Here is a 19416-nt window from a genome sequence, read left to right on the forward strand (position 1 = left end):
GTTCGGCGAAAACAGAACCTTTGAACCACGCGCGCCGTTCCTCATGGCAACACCAAAGAGGTTCTTTTTTCCATGAATCAAACAGAAACGAACAAGCAGCATTTCATTACGTCTCTTGATGCAAGGAAGGTTCTTTTTTATTGCAGCTAGTTTGATTACGAGTGATTAATTGTGGTGGAGCTCTCTCACGTTATCGGGATCATTTCCAAAATGTGCCACTCGTGGCGCTCATCGTGTGATAATTTAGCTTAATTTCTCGGTAAGCAGGGCACTGCTGTTGATAATATTGCCGTTTTAGACGTTATACATTGAGCTTTCACTCTGACATAAATTGTTATTTGCCTTTGGTGTCCCTTTAAGGTATGTCACCCTTCAAAAAGACATTTTTTTGAAAAAATATCTACATTTTTGATGTGCCTGTTTATTCAAGAACATTTAGGAAAAAGAAATACGCTTTTATGTTAACTGTGCAAGAACTGTCAGCATTTCTTAAATTCCCTGCTGGGTGCAGTGCAATGATATTTGGCTCACATGGTCACGAAAGCCTTGACTACAGATCAGCAGTGGTTTCTGACTGCTCAAAATATGCTGCAGGACACCTTTAAATAAAATATGAACGATGTGCGAATGACTCTCGCGTAACTTAGAAAATCATTGCAGATTGGTTCCGACAGATTTTCTTTCCTGGCTCAGTTCCACTGCAGACATCCTAAACATCTTGCACTGAACAGCTGCATCACAACGTACCTGACAAGCCATGGCTGTGACATGTGACGGTGTCTCAGGTGAGAATGCAGGGCGCAGGGCTGCTCCAACCTGTGGCCGAAAAAACAGAAAGGAGATGAAGATTCAATGTATGATATCATGGAACAAGTGACGCTTCGCACAAGTGATACGTGGCGCCGGTAACTCACTTGTGCCTGGTACTGCTCCAGAATGACGTGACCAGGAAACTCTGGTTCAGGCACGTCCGAGAACTTGTCGATGATAAGCTTTGGGAGGAAAAGTATAACCACGTTAATGCCAGGCAGGTTACTTCAATGACTACATAAGTGAGCGGAGATAATCTGTAATCTAAACGTAAAACTTGATTTTGCCGTTTGCAAGAGTGCTAGCCAGATTGGAAAAGCTATTACTGAGGGAATGCACTACACGAACATCTTAGTGCTTTTACTGAATTTTGACAACAAGCGTGTTTCTTTATAGTGCACGTACGATAAAAGTGAATGCATACATGAGTCAAAATGTGTATCCTTTCAGTTATCATTAAGTCTATCCCTATCCATAAATCCTATGTGCATCAGACACACATGGACCCATGCTGGATTACAAGTGCATTGAGTTGCACTGAACTGCAGGTGCTTTGGGTTGCATTAGATGCAAGTGAATTCAATTTGGCTGCAGACTGCAGCACAAAGAAGCACTTAGTACTAAATGCTGGCATGTTTTTTGTTAAAAAGACACAATAAGGCTCCAGCCCAGTTCTCTGAAGTTTGTGCGATTTCCAACACAAGCTTACATGGTGCCAAAGTCAATACATCACACTTGATTGGATCCATCCTTGATTGGATGTGCACAAAAAAAATCGACAGTAGTGAACACCGTTAACAAACACATGCACTGACCTGCAGCGTTTTCAACCCTTCCAGGCGCAAGGGGTCGCTGTCCGAAGTAGCAGCCATAAAAGCCATGCGAACCAAGTCGGAGAGATGCAGCACCAAGAAGTCCTCTGTAATGAGAAGTCAAGATTCTTGGCAAAAATAACTACGTACATTTCACGAAGTACTACAAGATTCAGCGTACCGTAACTAGAAGATTAGAAGACTACAAGAAGACTACACAGATTACTAGAAGACTACACTGCAGAATGCCTGCATCAACAGAGAAACAGCTCTAGCAAATTCGTGACACGTACACATCGTACAGAAAAGTGTAACACATAGAAGGTTTGTCAAACCTCTCAAAAGTTGTAGCCGTAGAAAGGCATACTCACTCACAAGTACACCGAATAACATTTGCTCCTCATTTACCTTAAAGACGCGAGACAAGACTGTTAGCGAGAGGCAAGGGGGGTGAGCAGGTCTAAGTTATCAGTAGGACTCGGTAATTGGTGAGTTTCAGTAAATGCGAGTGAATGCCGGTAAGTGTGAATGGGAGTGGGTATCGACACGAGGCGAGTGTTGGTGAGCATGAAACCAATGTAATATGTAATAAAAGTAAAATGTAAATATGAACTGTAATACACTTAAACCTCATTAACGGAAATTCGTTATAAGCGTATATTCGACACACTGTACCTATTACCAAGGCTATTCTTCATTTACTCGTTATAACCGATAATTCGTTATATCCATGTTCGTTATATCGAGGTATACAAGCAAGTATACAAATGACTGCTCTTGCATACATAAAGTACAGTTAAAGTTTGACATAAACACAGACATGATAATTATCAGATATAGTTACAAAACCTAATGCTCCTCACCAATGTTAGATATAACGAGGGCATTACTTCATAAAATATGGCTTTGTCGCAACAAGGCTTGACTGCCCATAATTTCAAGAGCAAAGACGCAAGCCCTAGTTGCACCAGACCCTGAAGTGCGTGTAAAAGTGCTCACGTTTTGGATTGAGGGAGCGCTCCTCGCGTGCCAAGCCAAGGTCAAAGTGTGCCTTCTGGTTCTCGCAGAGCGTGATGATTTTGTGCAGCGACTCGGCCGCAAACACCTTGGTGGGCCATCGAGGTCCAACGGCGGGATGCGAGATTGGCTCCTCGCCCGCTTTGATGGCCTCCTCGTCATCGTCGAACTCGTCCAGGCCTTCCGCGTCCACTTCCCTTTCGGGTGCAGCGGGGGCAGCGGACGCCGATGTGTCTGCAGTGCCAATGAAATAGTAAAATGGCTTGTTGGGTACATAACATGTGCACTTACGTGTAGGGATTATTTTGTTGGCATGAAACAAGTGAGGCTCACCTTGTTTGTGAGCGTACAAGGATTAACCCACATAACACAATAATATCTCTGGTTTAACCCACATAACACAGATTATGATTGAAAATTGGGTGTTATGGCCCCTTTAACAGGACTACTCTACAAGTCTCACACGAAGCCCGTTATAAGGAGCTGACACCTTACAAAGAGACATGCCCGTCTCACCGGCAGCTGTCAAGACATCCTTGCAGAGGCCCAGCCACTGCCCAAGGCTGTCGTCCAGCATAGCCTGCAGCATGCTGGTCAGCGAGTCGTGCAGGTGGGACACCAGTCGCGGGTCCGTCTCCCGGTCAAGCAGCGCAAACAGCACGCCTGGCAGCTCAGCCTCCCAGGGCAGCGGCGCACCCTCACATGCCCAACGTTGGCGCTGCTGTTTCTGCTGCTGCTGGTTGGAGCCACCTTTACCTGCACGCAGGAAGCCAAGTTATGAAATCTGAGGACTTGTTCTATAGTACGTAGTGGCATATGCGGAAAAAGCTCCAAGGTCTTTGAGGAACTTCAAGCCCCTGACACGACATCTTCAAGGAACAAAGCGCTACGATGTCTGACAATTTCCCTTTCTTAACCCTTCTGCCACCTTGCGGAATTCCACAGAACCGGTTTTCAGACGTCTGGCAACCTAATGAGCAAACACATCCTTTATTGCATAAAGAACAAGGAAAAGGAGCACCTGCATAAACCAGAACAAGCCACCACAAACAAGATGGCTCTCTACAACAAACTTCAACTTTGCGTGCTTGATGAAGTGGTCTGCGGGAACGTCCTATAGACACTTTCCCATTTCCTTCAATTAATCCCTTTGCAGAGACTTTAGCTGCGAACGACACTAACATGGATTCCTGGCATGGATGAACACTACTGGCTCGATGTTCTAGCGTGGTTAGTTGAACTTCTTCGATACTGCAACGTGTTCTGTTGGCATGCTACATTCAGTGAGCCCTTCATCCTGCCGTACAAAAGGTGCAACAATTGCCCTTTTGTTGGTTTTCACAGCTGTATACATTTGCACTTAGGGTGCATGACATTCCCACAAGCTGGAAGAGTAGGTGTAGTTGTTGCAGTGTTGCAGGAGTGCATATAGCAAAACAATTCGTTTGAAAAGAAGTGGGCTCACCGTTAAGTGCGGCATTCTCCTTCGCCCAGGAGCTGGCGTGCTCGCACACTTCTCGGGCCTCCCGCTGAGACAGCTGCCTCAGGCATGCCACAGCTGCCCTCCTCAGCAACAGGTGCGGACAGTTCAGGGCACTCTGAACAGCGCAAGAATTTTTACATACATTTGAGCACGAACACATTCAGGTATTAACATTTCGCTGAAAAGAACAGGAACATTGACTGAGCTATTCTTCCTTCCTTATACACTCACTGAAGTTCAACGAAGATCAAGAGCAGCGTCTGTACTGACATACATACAGTTTTAAAACGCAGCAGTCTTTAAATAACACTGTTGCTTAAAACCACCACTCAAACGAATGATTATTTTCTTAGCACGTTTTTACTTTTTAAAGAACAACTTAGACACAACAATACAGGTTCAAGAGTTCATAGCAATACTGTAGGCTGATGACAATTTACCATCTTAAAAGTATGTACAAGTGCTTAGCTGTTGTTGCAATTTTAAAGTACAGAGACGGAATAGTACTATCTGAGGGTACTGTACACAAGAGATAACATCTTTTTTTTACAAGTGGCCCTCGGACATGACACCAAGCTTATACAAGTTAAGATTTCGAGTAACCAAAGACAGTTGTCCATTCCGAGTCTCCGACTGCATTACAGTTCCTTGCAATGAATACCAATGTACAGAATGAATCAATAATACTAAATAACCCAATTTTGATCCTACAGGTACCATCTCCAGATAGATTGGAGTGTGTCTCGGGTAGGAGCGAGGTGACGACACGTCAATGTCATGACATGTAGAAGAGAACTTACACAGAGCACAGGTACAAGAGACGACAGGTTGACGTGTCGAGGTGCAAACATGTGCAGCTGCTGCAGGCACGAAATGGCTTCAGTCTGCACCAAGGCGTCACCGTGGTCCTGCATGATGCTGCAGGCGACTAGCAGTGAAGACCGAGCTGTGCTGATGGAGTTGGTGTTGCCTGCGTGCAGAAGAAGCACAGCGCCTTTGTTTCTTGTGTCAAGCTAAATTCACAAAGCATGGCACCTTTAAATGAGACGAGTTCGACAGCGGGTATTGAAATGATCTTGCCTTCATCTTGACTTTTCAAGAAAACCATGAGAATACCAGATCTGAGGTGCATTATAAAGAAAAAAAAACAACAACAAAATAATAGCAAGCACAATTTACAGAAAGACCGAGACGGATATCTAATATGGTTTAGAGGTGTACAGCGGTGCTCCCAGTAGAGTAACAAATCCTTGCTCCAAATCATTATTAGCAGAGCTTTTAAGAAAAACTTAATTCAGGGTTTTACATGCCAAAACCATGATACTGTTTGTCACACAGGTGTTTTTGCCACTGCAGATGAAAGGATGCTGCTAGGCGAAGAGGAAGTTGAAGTGTCTTGTGCTTCGACCAATGGTGTTGCTCTGGTACAAGGTGTAGCGCATCGACGCTACGCCTCGTACCTGTTGTAAATATACTGTAAATATGCTTGTAACGATAAAATTATGAAAAATTCTACAGTGGGGGACTCTGCATTAAATTTGATCACCTGGGGTTCTTCCACATGCACCTAAATCTAAGTACATGGGCATTCTTGCAGTTTGCCCCCATTGGAATGCTGCCACAGTGGCTGGGGTTTGAAGTTGTTACTAGCTGAGCTGAGCACTGAGCAAACCAAAGCTGAAGGAAATGAAAGCCTTCTCAGCTTCTGTTACTGCCTCCTACTACAGTGAAATGTTGCTACAGCGAAGTTGATTCTGACACAAAAATATAATTTTGTTACATGTATTCTGTAATTTCTAGCATACATTCATTACAGACTGATACGACTAAGAAAAAAAAAATAAAATTTTCTTCATTATATCAAGGCATTCGTTATTTCAAAGTTTGACATGTATAGATTCTACAATGTGTTTTGACATGGCTGAGTTCAGAAAAGTGAGAGCAAGGCATTTACATTGATAGAAAGCAGAGCTGTGCGAATAGCAAAATACTGGGTGCGAAGCGAATTCGAATAATAAAGATTGAGTGCGAATTGAATCGAATAATTTCGAATAATTTTCGAATATTTCTCAAACATTTTTCGAATAATTCGAAGTGAAATTACAGAAAAAGTTGCAGAGAATCCCTAAGTATGTTCTTGTGAGATAGCAACATGAAAGTGTTTCTTTTCGCTAGGTTGATGAAGCGCTGGTGGGGTCATATTTTCATAGTTGTCTTTCTTATCAAGAGTGAGGCAATGTAGAGGCCGAATTGTATTTATGTACATGATTTGGTGCAACAAAAGTGTTGCCGACAACACTTTACACATGACAGGCAGAGATGCCATTTCCTCAGCCTCTCCTCCTCTTTCAACTTCTGTGGAAGCCCAACCGATGTGGCGGACAAGGGTCTGCTCCCTTCAAGTCCGGAGTTCCAAATCTGCCTCGTAGACGTCGATATATAAGAACATCTGAAATTTTGGATGCTAAAAAGCTTCGGCGTCCGATTTTTCGGACTTCCTGCCCAAATTTCAAGTCCAAAACAGCATTAAATGAGCCCCCAACTCTGCCACATCTTTCATCTCCATATTGGAACCAGCGTTTTCTTGAGTTAATACATTTGCGACCGTAGCGGAGCTTGAAAGGCAGCTTTGCTGCAATGCGGGGGTGTGATGAGGTGAAGCATATTGAAAATTTAGGGACCACTTCCAAACGGACGTTGACTGTCTCTTGGCTAAGTTCGACCGTAACGGACCTTGAAAGGCAGCTTTGCCGCAATACGGGGGTGTGAGGAGGTGAAGCACATTGAAAATCTAAAGACCACTTCCAATCAGACGTTGACTGTCTCTTGCCTAAGTTCGACCGTAACGGAGCTTGAAAGGCAGCTTTGCCGCAATACGGGGCTGTGATGAGGTGAAGCATATTGAAAATCTAGGGAACACTTCCAACCGGACTTTGTCTCTTGGCTAAGTTCGACCGTAACGGAGCTTGAAAGGCAGCTTTGCCGCAATACGAGAGTGTAATGAGGTGAAGCATATTGAAAATCTGAAGGGGTCACTTTCAACGGGACGTTGACTGCATTTGTTTTTGGGAAGTTCGAATAGTTCGAATAGTAAAATTTCAGTGCGAATCGAATCGAATAGCAAACACTATTCGAAAGATATTCGAAATTTCGAATATTCGCACACCTCTAATAGAAAGATTTAGTATTTTGAAATATGGATAGAAATTAACTAGTCTATAGTAACTATTACACTCGCGATCACAGGACGGAAAGGTACACGGACACAAGGCTGTATCCCTGATGCCTTTCTGTCCTGTGCTTGTGAGTGTGCTAAGGAGGTTACTATAAATTACCGACATGCCCAAGCACATGCACTTCCAAATATAACTAATTAATGAGCACTCACAGTGAAGGCAATGGTGTCCTGCAAGGAATCACAGAAAGATATGCCAGTGAACGCACCTTGCAGTTCAGGTCCAATTGTAGTGATGACAGCCGAGAGGCACTTGCCAATGCACTGGTGCACGTCGACATGAGTGGGTGGCATGCTGAGCAGTAGCTTGAGTGCCAGAGAAAGTGTTGGCTCCACGTAGCTGCGGAACATGGGGCCTCCGGAGTCCGCAATCAGGCCCAGGGCATGCAATGCCCAGACCTGTAAACGCGTGTAACAGTCTAACATACCGGCCAAAGGAATAGTTCAGGCTAGCCTGTAGGTCATAATGCTAAAGAAGTCAGTTTTAGCACCTCCACCCCCCCCCCCCTAAATTTAAACACACTGGAAGTCGGTTATGCACATAGTGTTATGTTGCAATCTCATGTCGCTGTCACATGTAATGTGTGATCACAATTTCACGTCATTGTGATGTGTCATGTCATAATGTCACAATAGCGCATCATTATTGTGTCGTGATGAGATGGCATTGTAATGTGTCACATCATAATGTCACATCATTGTCATGTGTAATGTCAAAATAACATAACACTGTCATGATGCCATGTCATTGTAATGTGTCACATCATTGCCATGTGTAACGCCACAATGTCACATAGTAATGTGGCACGTCATGTCACAATGCTGCAACATTGTCATGCCATGATGCCATGTCATCGTCATGTGTCACGTTATTACCATGCCATGATGCCATGTCATTGTCATGTGTCACATTATTGCCATGCCTTAATGTCATGTCAGTGTCACATCATAATGTCAGCGTCATTACATCACATGGAGTGAAGGCAAGAATACGCAAGAAGTGCAGGAGATGCTGTAAAGTCCCACCTGAACAACAGGTGCATTCATGTCCTGTGCCAAAGCAAGCAGGATGCTGACACTAGTGTTGAGGTGCTGCCCAGAGCCCATGCCGCCGACGTAGCGGTGCAGGCAGCCGAGTGCCAGGGAGTGCCCCGTGCGTGACACTGCGTCCCGGGCAGTCTTGAGCCTGAAGCACAAGTATGCATTGTCAACAATTGGGCAAGTTGGCTTTGTATCATTCAATATGCAACAGTACCAATTTAGAAGTCTTATCCCATCAACTTCAGCTAAAACTGAAGAATCAAACATCAAAAAGAATCTTACACAACTGTAAAAGTAAGATCTTAATTTGAAGGTAGCTAAATAATAGCACATCTAGTATGCGTATTGCCAAACAGAAATGAAAACAGGCTCCTCGATAAATTCCCGTTCTCGTTTATTTCGCGGTGAGAGCCTCGGCTCTCGCAGGTTTGACGCTTTTAGGTAGCTTATGAGGGTTTATTGGTTAGCTGCCTGTTTGTAAATGTTCCAGAGCTGCATGTCATGCCATTGGGCAAGAAGGATGTTCCACATGTGCTGCCATGGGAAAGAGTGCCTCTGGCTAACACATAAATACCCAAGAAAGACGAAAGGAGGACAGATGCTCTCATAGGTCAACGGCAGCGCGCTGTACACGTAATTTGGAGGTTGTGGATTCCGTTCTCACTGGCGGCAAGCGATTTCTTTTATCCACTTTCATTACATTTTCCAATATCATAATCACTACAGTTCAAATACGACTACAAATAATACATCTTATGCGTTCCTTTGCTTATTAGCAGCTGCTTTCATATGACTGTGTCTAACAATAATGGGTGCCTTAATCAATTACAGTTCTCCCTGTTCATCTCCGCAAAACGGACATTCAAGCCACTGCTTTCGGCACTGACCTGTCAAAGCTGTCCTGAGCCATTTCGGCCACAAAGCGGCCATCCCCGACCACCTGAGCCATGCGGCCCAGGGCTTCACCAGCAGCACAGCGCAGGATTGGATTTGGGTGGCTTAGAGCTCCCTGCGGAGGAAGCAAGTACAGCCAACGTTTTACCCTTGACAACAATGCCACTACAAATGAACTCAAAGTCACCTTTTTTGCAAGGACTGCCAATTTTTTGGCATGAATCGCTGCAAAGTATTCACAAGGCTTGTGCAAATAGTAAATTTTAGGTTTGATTCGTATTCGAAGCACATAGAGATTTGGTCGAATAATTTTGAATCGAATTCGAATAGTATGTATCACATGTTATAAAGAAAAATGAGCAAATCTGTCATGGCCCAACTAACCTGCACAATATATATTTTAAAATTGAAACAAGGCATGTGCAAATGTCCTTCTTTTTGGTTCAAAGGGAAGTGGATGCAACTTTGAATAGTAGCAGGATTTGACTTTCGGTAGAATGCTAGTGATAACTTTTAAAATATGTTACGTTTTAAAATTTACTGTACTTAAAGCATATAAGCAGGTATAACAAGCTTTTAAACTTAAAAAATGATGAATTGGTGTTTATGTTCATTTAACCTTGAAGTGGGGCTTCGCGGCAGTGCGGATTTCCCCTGAAAAGGTGTATTCATGGTACAGCACCCCTCCACTGCAGTGAAACCCCCTTTACAGCCTGGGGGTTACATGCAGACTAACAGGTACACCTATTCGTTCATTTCGAATACTTCGAAATTTCCAATAATTTAAATTCAAATCAAAGCAAGTTCGAATATTAGAAGTGCTCGAATATTCGCACAAGCCTAGTATTCACAGAGTTGAAACCTCAGAGAAAAAAAAATTGCCTTTCACATGTATTAGAGAGACGATGTGCTGCCTTCTGTAATCCTGTATTACGTCACTTTTCTCTCACCATAAGGAAACCTTTCACGACTCTGTTTCTTGGCAAATCACTGCTTACCATTATCCTTGCACTCAGTTTACACAATTACTACTGGTTGTTGGATTCATTAGCTTCTTCTCTTCCTACAAGCTGCTATGATCCTTTTTGATCTGCTTGTTTAATAACCATGCTTGGTCAACAAACTGAAGGTCAGCAGTAGTGTATATCAAGAAACTAAGATATATTTTTGCGTTAGGTTCTCGAAAACACTGTGTTACAAAATGCACGAATGAGTATGTGTCGCCGTTAATCTCTAGCTTAGCTTACATGGATAAGCCCAACTGCTGCTTTGCGAACGTCTTCACCTCCAAGCGACGTCTTTGCTTCAGCCAGCGCCTGCACAAATTCAACAAAATGGGCATGGAGCACAGCATTGTGCAATAATGAGAGAGAGAGAGAAAAAAAACAAACATTTCAAGGGATCAGATAAACTTTATAAAAGCCATAATGGTGTTCGACAACATTTTCATCAAGCCAACATTTTCATCAGCCACACTGTTCAGCCATGCATGGCAACTTGTAGCGCTGTGTTGCCATGCTGTGACAAGTACTCACTGAATGTTGCATGCAATGAAGGAGCGCCAGCGTAATGCACTCTTCTCACTGGCCTGCTGCCCTCTTTGTTCGTGAAATTTTTAAAACTTTTAACGCCGTTTTCGTACGTCTAGGTTTATGTCCTACGTAATACTATGTGTATATGCAGTTATGCGCCTGTTTAGTCCGGAATAAATTGAAAGTGTTGTCTTTTGCAGCAATGCTGGACTATGCATGCAGATTTTCCAAATGAACTGAACAATGCTACTGTACTGTGTCCAAAAAGCAAGTCTTGCGCAGTAGACGCGAGCATTTCTTGCTTCTTGGACAAACACTGTCGCCACTCCCTTCATTTACGAAATCTGTAATTTTCACTGAGAAACACATACTGATAATTTGATCTGCATTGAAAAGACATATATTGGGAACCATATTAAACAAAATGCATAGTGAAATGAGCATAAACGAACTGGCTGTTTCACCAAATGACCAATTCACATCAAGGCTTCATTATTATCACAATGAGCAATATGTTACGTGTTATGCAAAATCTTTATGCAGGCTATTCCCTACAAAAACCAATCACAGCTCGCGTGAGTGATGGTGTCAGCACCTTGAGAGCGCTGAGCAGTGCGGTGAAGATGTTGATCTGGACGGCCTCCTGGCGGGTGGCCTTGCTGTGGCGCACACACTCGGAGAAGTGGTCCAGCATCTGCAGCCGATGCTTGAACGCCACATGGGGGAACACGAGCCCGTACAGGACCACCGACATATCGATCACCGCCACTCCCAGGGGAAGCGGGCCCGGCAGAGCATCACCCTGCATGATCGCAGTCACTGCACCACCTCTCTTGCGCACTATGCCGAGGAGCGACTACACTAAACGGCATTTTCTAGAATGTGGCTTCTTCCGGATTAAAGCTACAATGAGCATCTTGGGGACAGATCATTACCTGCATGAAATACTGCAGTATACGTGTTCATCATACGTGAACAGTTTAGTTTTCTTAGGTCTAGAACCACTTGTTTTTTTTTCTTTAGGAAAACAGTCGAGCTGTGTGCCGTATGTAATGGCATTTTTCCGTGGTCCATCCGCAGTGGCCGCCGAAATGCTAGAGTGAGCACTCTGGCTTCATGAATCTTAATCTGCCAGTGGAAAGTAGGAATGCTTCATAAGCACGTGCAACAAACCGGTAGTGGAAGCTATTCCCAACAAAAGACACGACGAATGTGACATGGGCGATGCAGACTATTTCCGCCTGAATCCGCGCTTTGGCGCCGGAGCAAGTGAGAGCGATCCTGCGTGGAGGGAGTTGATCCGAAACGACCAGTGAAAAGAGCAAACCGACTCTGAATCGACCAATGATATAAAGATTCACTGCTGTGGAGCAAAGAAAAACCAGCTCCGGATTGACCAGTGAAAAACCCCATAAGCTTTTAGAGTCACAAATATCCACATTATCTGCTACTCCTAGCAAATATTTGAGACTCTGGCAACTTGCATTATAAGCGGTTTATGTAGTATACCTGTTCATGTATTAAGGCACAACTGTCTTTTTGATCATACACATCTAAGCGACTTTACATAATTTCAAACAACAATCAGTGGTCTCTAGAAGTGTGAATTCATGCGTGTAGATTGTAAATCAATGCATTCAAGTCATTACATTGCAAGAACTACACTGTTGCATGCAGTGGGTGAAGAGTGTACCTTGTTAAGCGACCTATACAGTGCAGTGGTGTCATGCTCCAAAGCCCCTGATCCCGAAGCACTATTTGGCTGCAACTGCAAGGTAAAAACACAGGAGGTGAAATGGAGATAAGGAAAAAAACAGTTAGAACTACTTGCACATGCACATTTGGCTCATCCAGCAGTGTAGTCAACCGTGCTTTCGGACAACTTGTCACACAGTATAGTATCACAGATAAAGAGAACTTCACAGACAACAAAGACCACTAAATAACATTACCTAATGGCCAGGTCTCATTAGAACAAAATAACAAAAAGAGAATGGACATCAACAGTATACATGTGTTAATCACAACGAAACAGGAAGACACTACGACAAGCATCTAAGCGACAACGATAAGACGTGCACTTAACATGTTTACGCATTCCATCAAATGCTATGAGCTAAATGTCTCAACAACAGCAACAAAACACACCGAGATACAGGCCAAAGGGACCGACAACCAATTTTTATGGTACCTGTTTTCTTTAGCGCAACAGAAAGGTTACGGGTCAGAGTATCCAATCACAGAATGGTAATAAGGAAAACGCCGTGAAACATTCATAATCAAATGTTTTCGATCTGTGGTGACTACGAAGTCGTATACACACAACACATTCTGCAAACAGTGGGAGGTGAGTGCAAGAGCGGTTCGTGTTTGTACATAGTGGTTTGCTGCGCATGTGTGCACTTCGCGCGCATGCGCCATGGCTCGACGTAATCCACTAGTTGCCGCTGAAGGCAGCGCCGCTTCTCAGCATGCAACTCCTTTTACCTTGTCAGCAGCATAGGAATGAGCGGGGATGGATGATAATATATGAACTCTAATTCCGAGTCCTCATTCTGGTGCTCATGAAAGCATCAGACTATGTACAACAAAGTGAACGACTCCATAATCCAGCTTCAAGGCCCTTCTGTTAGGCTGTGTGACGTACCGTTTTTTTTGTGACCTTTAAACAAGATTTAAAAATATAAATTCTACTCAGATAGTGAAAAAGATGCTTGAATCTGTCACTGTAATTGATGGTATTTTAATTTCCGCCATGATCTAATCACACGTTCTGGCTAGTTGTCGGTCCCTTTAACTGGAGGGATGCACAGTACAGTTAGGAGCTACATTAAGTTGGTAAAAATATATCTTTACATGTATAAGATGAATGCGCACAACACCAGGCCATAAAAAAATGAATGAGTTGACTTATTTTTCCAGTTATCACAAAGCAGCAGTATCATCACTCACCGCCGCCATCAGTGAGCACAGGGCAAACGACAAAATGCTTTACTCTACGCAGGGTTTGTGGCGTTATATGCCGAAAAAAAAAAACCAAAAGACTGCTTTGCATGCATGGCACGTGCAACGACGACAACAACAACACGGCATCCACGTCGCTTGCGTAATGCAGGGAACTACATGCTGTCCCAGTGGCCCATACGGCGGCTAGCAGGGGCACACTTGGCGAGCAATTGGCCGATACTCACAAAGGACTTGTCCGACTTCCTGTGGGGTTCCATCTACAAAGTTTTTATTCAAATGGTGAAATTCTTCTCCATGGAATCGGCGTTACAACATATGCACACTCTAAAAGAAGTTTACGCCATTTTGGGTGTATCTTGTTCCCAAATGATACTGCACGCACCCTAAAAATGGTTTGCACTCTTCTGGGAGTCTTTCTTTTTTTGTCTCGCAGGAATAATACATTCATCTCGTGTGCTTGCACTTCCTTTATTGAACATTCAAGTGCTCAGTACTTTCCTACCAAGAATGTTACGTCACGCTGATGGTATGAATGCTGTTTGCAAACTGAAAGTACTGGGTGCATGGTGATAATGCAGGTGAAGATTCACAAGACGACGACTACTGTTGTGGGACAAAAAAAATGCTCCAAATACACCCTTTCTTTTTAGGGTCTATGAATCTTGCATTTACATTTTTGAATATTTAGCAATCTCTACTTTACAGTTCAGAAAGTGGCATCACATATGCCACTTGTGGCCTGAATGTAAAAAGTGTCAGACAAAAAAAAAAGCATGAAATATATTACATTATCCTCTGGGACTAAGGGTGTAAGTTTACATTCTAAAGAAAAAAACTGGCATATTTGAGCAGTCTTTCTGTTGTACAACAATAATCGTCAACAATCTCATGCGCTTTCCTTGTGTTATCACCGTGCATCTGTTGGCACCATGTCATGAACGATGTGCGCGCTATCAGCGTGCCAAAGCATTCTCACTAGTTAAGTGGCAAGACTTCAGTATTTGAGAAAAGATTTGTCAGCAAGCCAGATGACGATGATTGTTGAATGACAGAAATACGCCCCAAATAGTATGCCCATTTTTTAGTGTATACACTCTAAAAATGGTTGCACCTTTTGGGGCGTATTTTTGTCACACAAGTCACTTGCAACAATGATTGTCGTTTATCTTGTGTGCCTATCGCTGCTCTTCTCACAAACAGCGAGCATGCTATCAGTGTAACATAAGATCCTTGTTTCTAAAAAAAAAAAAATTCGAGCAAGCCAGATGATGATTATTGCTGTGTGAGAGAAAGATGTGCCGGTGGATGCAACTGTTTTTAGAGTGCACTCCAAATGAAGTTTACACACCATTTACAGTGTACTAAATGAACGTTACACTGTTTACGGTGTAAAAAATGAAGTTCACACCACTTACGGTGCATGCGATCACCAAACAATATGGATATACGTTGTGCTTCCGTTCTCGAATACTGAAGCGCTTGCCGCACTTTTCCGTCAAGAATGCGATGTGACACCAACAATGTGCACGCTTTTCCAAACCTCGGAATACCAGGCATTACAGAATGAAAAGAGGCGCAAAATAAACTACAGTCGCTATTGGAACATAAGCCCCAAAGAGTGTAAACTTTTTCCAGAGTGTACGTGCTCATTAACCCACCTGTGTGCTTCCTTGAGTTAACCCTTTTTAAAACTCGGCTTGAAGTGTTTGGTGAACAGTAGACACTTTTACAAACTAATAGCAGACAACAGGTTAACTATGAGAATACATCTTGTTGGCCTACGAGTATCAACTAAATAAAAGCAAAAAAAAAAAGACTCGAATCCTTATCTGCTGGATGCAGAACTTCTCGTTCGCAGTTTGCTATTTACTTACGAGCGTTGCAGGTGTAGTCGAAGGGTAAATGTTCTGAAAAGTAATCAGCTAGCTCAGTCATCTGTTCTGGGAATTCTTTGTCGGTTTGAAAAATTCCAGTTAACTGAAGCTCACTCTACTCATCTGGTGCCATTCAAAAATGGTTCTCTCACGTTCTTTAAATATGAAATTTAACTCCTGCATCTACAGTCTCTGGCAAAAGTTTCAATGGCACTTCGCAAGTGACAATGTTCATCAATTGGCTCTCTTGCAAGAAATTTTAGGTGCCAAAGTTCAGGAAAGTGAGGAACATTGTCCCTCCAAATGAATGATGCACGGGAGTGATGAATGTTCCACAGAAACCATGAATGAGGTTTAACTACAGTCTGGTATGTGCAAAGTGGCTTCAAAACTTTTGACAAAGACTGTACCGTGCGTGTAGTGTGCGACAGCAAAACTGAGACATTAAGAACAAGGTGCATGAACGAATCTGCAAATTTAAATATTAATAAGAAACAAATAAGGTTCATGAGACAGCCAGAAAACAAACAGAGAGGGATGTGTACAAGTGTGAGAACAAGCAAGCGAAAATTTTTGAAAAATCGGTGAGAAATCTGTCGACAATGAGCAAATAGCAAATAAATGGGTAATTGAATGGTGAAGCACTAGTGGTGGCAAAGTGTATGTGCAGCTACAGAAACACAAGAAAAATATTTTGCATTAGACAAATACAAGGAGGAAGACGGGATAAACATTAGTACTCCCTGTTCTCAAGCAGCTCATCCATCCATTGTCGTTTATGTTACAATATGAATTCATTCCACCAAACCCCTTCATTCTCTTGAATGTAGAAGACTTGTCCGATAATGCGCCGGTACTCGCAGAAGCCAACCGCTCGGAGTATTTGCAAGTGCAAACACTTTGAGGTTACTAAAGTGTCGCAATAACAGCAATACTGTGTCTAACACATTCAAAACTTCATATAATCGAAAAAAAAAGGGGCAAACTATCAGATATCATGACATCACTCTGAAATGTTCTGCACTGATATCAGTGTACATCAAGCATATGCTTATAATGAATGGCCTCGCATAATGGAGGCATTTTCGTGTTGAATTAAGCTTTGTTATAATTAGGCCAAGATGTATCCCTATTAACTATCCCTGTTTTCAAACTAGGGCAATAGCCTTATGCAGTGGTATGAGACCTTCAGAAATAGCAATAGTAATCAAACTTAGCACAGTGTGATAGACCGAAATGAACACAAAACAGATAAAGACAAATACGACTATAAACCGTCCATCAGCGAGATACCACCAGCCAATTTACGAATTAAGAAAGTCCTTTTTTGGATACCTTCTAAGTGAGTCAAGTGTGCTAGTTTGGATTTGGCCACATTGACTTGAGACCTTCAGGACAAGAAAAAAAAAAGACACGCATTCGTTTTTTCTGACTACCCACTTTTTCTAGATGATTTCGAGGAGAACCCATATGGAGTCTGAAAAAGTTAGCAGCACCTGTCATGGCCTCTTTATATTTGTACCTGTTCAGCAGTTTGTGTAAAATGTCCTGTAGTTGGAAAATAAGACTGGGCACAGAGGGCTTAACAGTCTGTACATTTAACTGTCCATGTACTTCAACTCAAATCGTGGATTAGTGTAATCCATTCCATACTTCAACTCAAATCGTGGATTAGAATAATCCCTTCCCTGCTTCTATTCAGAACACCAATTAGCATAACTACATCCTTACTTCAACTCATATTGTGGATTAGCATAATCCCTTCAGTACTTCAACTCAAATCGTGGATTAGCATGATGCCTTCGGTACTTCAACTGAGATCATGGATTAGCATAATCCCTTCCGCACTTTAACTCATATCGTGGATTACCATAATCCCTTCCGTACTTCAGCTCAAATTGTGGATTACCATAATCCCTTCCATAATTCACCTAATACCATGGATTAGCGTAATCCGTTCTGTACTGCAACTCATATCGTGGATCACATAATCCCTTCAGTACTTCATCTCGTATCATAGATTAGCATAATCCCTTCCGTACTTCAACTCAAATCGAGCATTAGCGCAATCCTTTCCGTACATCAACTCACATTGTGTATTAGCATAAGCCCTTCTGTACTTCAACTCTAATTATGGATTAGCATAATCCCTTTCACCCACCTGGTCCTCAATGGCCTTGTGGTCAGTCTCCTGGAGCCAGGAGCCCAAGATGACGCTGTCGTCTGAGTGGCACAGGCTGCGCAGCAGCGACGTCGTCGTGTTGGCCTGGTTCTCTGTCAACGTGAACTCGGCCACCAGCAGTCGCAGAAGGTTGTTGTAACTGCCTGCAAGTGGGCCAGCCAACGAAAGCCGATTAAACGAACAGCACACCGAAACAGATGCTGGAACACCCACAAACTGAAAATGTGGGGGTGGCAACATTGTTAGAATACACTTAGCACATGCAGTGAAATGGACTTTCATACAGAAACTCAAGTATTCTCGAACATTCATTAAAAATAATTTGATTGCTCTACTTCTGTTACTGCAAACTAACTTCAACATCTTCAACAGCCGATCTACTGTGGCTGAAGTAATTACTTTGCCAATATTCCAGAATAAAAGTACCTCTGCAAAAATGTGTTAGTGACTCAATTTAAAAGGTGGTTTATGGGTTTAGTGAGATTTACTAGCATACATAAGCTAGAATATGCTAATATATTTGCCAACATCATGATATTGACTAAGATGCTCATCTTATGTTAATCTACGCAAGTCATCCACAACAGTTCTTCCGCTGTGGCGGCTGCATGCTGCACAAGGCAACTTTCAGGAATTTCATGGCAGCAATGGCTGACAAGATGTCATGCTCTCCACGAGCTTACAGATCAGATTAAGCTCGTTTTGTTTTGAAAGATTAAAGAAAGGGGAGAGGGACGTTCTATTCAGTCAAATCTCGATACAACGAATCTCAAGGGACCGCTAAAAATTGTTTGTTCTTTTGAAAAATCATATTAAAGAAATCGAAAATTCGCACTAAAAATCATAAATGCAACCAAAGCAGTTGCCTACCTTTGCTGGGTATACATCCGCAATCATGTTATTCTTTAATGAGCGAAAAAAAAGAAAGGCTAACACGCAGTGTTCCGGAACGAGTGCACATTTGAAGAAGGCTGTGATCTTTGCCTGATGGGTGCTACTCAACTGCTTTAAGACAAGCTCTTCAAAGTGCGAATCCTTCTTATGCGCACAAAGTGCACATAAGAAGGATGCGCGTCTTTCTTCTTAATGCCGAAACGTCACCATTAGATGCCGATACTTCGCGTTGGTTTGCGCGTGCTGTTTCACCATCATCTTTGCTCTGGTCATCCTCGTCACTGTTTCCTTGATCCTACAAATGGTGTTGATCTTATTGGCAGTTCGGCTGAAGTGCATAATTCATCGTCGCACCGGTAACACTGTGTGTAGTGTTCAAACATTAGTGAAGCATGCACGGGGAGTCTTTCTGAGACTTCATCCCATAGGTCACTCGCGTCGCATTTTCGTGCTGCTTCCGGAGTTCATCGTGAATGTGCAAACACCAAGCTAAAGGCGAGAAAAACAGCCGTGCAGCACGTGTGCAGACGTAGCTGGCCAACGAAATCAAGGCAGCGAGGCGAAGCCTGACCACCCTGACAAGAAAAACAAGTATACTGGATGAGTACAGGCAATGGTGATAGGGCTGTCGCATGTTTAGAATAGGGCAGACACATAAGTGGGCGTTCTGGTGAT

The 19416-nt window shown here is 42.9% G+C and overlaps 1 protein-coding gene across 2 annotated transcripts in view; it reads right to left on the minus strand.

Moving 5' to 3' along the window:
- The window catches only part of LOC119375642 (HEAT repeat-containing protein 5B), a 59826-nt gene that overhangs the window by 20618 nt on the left and 19792 nt on the right, over positions 1-19416 (minus strand). Inside the window, exons 15-29 of one of the 2 annotated variants that reach the window (XM_037645864.2) lie at positions 17827-17990; positions 14016-14048; positions 12518-12592; positions 11420-11626; positions 10540-10608; positions 9286-9407; positions 8384-8543; positions 7567-7756; positions 4923-5092; positions 4105-4237; positions 3156-3395; positions 2622-2873; positions 1626-1729; positions 915-992; positions 748-816 (exon numbers count right to left, since the gene is read on the minus strand). In XM_037645864.2, the coding sequence (XP_037501792.1) occupies positions 748-816; positions 915-992; positions 1626-1729; positions 2622-2873; positions 3156-3395; positions 4105-4237; positions 4923-5092; positions 7567-7756; positions 8384-8543; positions 9286-9407; positions 10540-10608; positions 11420-11626; positions 12518-12592; positions 14016-14048; positions 17827-17990 (2066 nt within the window). The remainder of the gene's footprint in view (positions 1-747; positions 817-914; positions 993-1625; positions 1730-2621; positions 2874-3155; positions 3396-4104; positions 4238-4922; positions 5093-7566; positions 7757-8383; positions 8544-9285; positions 9408-10539; positions 10609-11419; positions 11627-12517; positions 12593-14015; positions 14049-17826; positions 17991-19416) is intronic. The other variant, XM_049420427.1, reaches the window with a different exon arrangement.

The sequence above is a fragment of the Rhipicephalus sanguineus genome, chromosome 11 (assembly GCF_013339695.2).
Source record: "Rhipicephalus sanguineus isolate Rsan-2018 chromosome 11, BIME_Rsan_1.4, whole genome shotgun sequence".
NCBI classification, from domain to species: domain Eukaryota; kingdom Metazoa; phylum Arthropoda; class Arachnida; order Ixodida; family Ixodidae; genus Rhipicephalus; species Rhipicephalus sanguineus.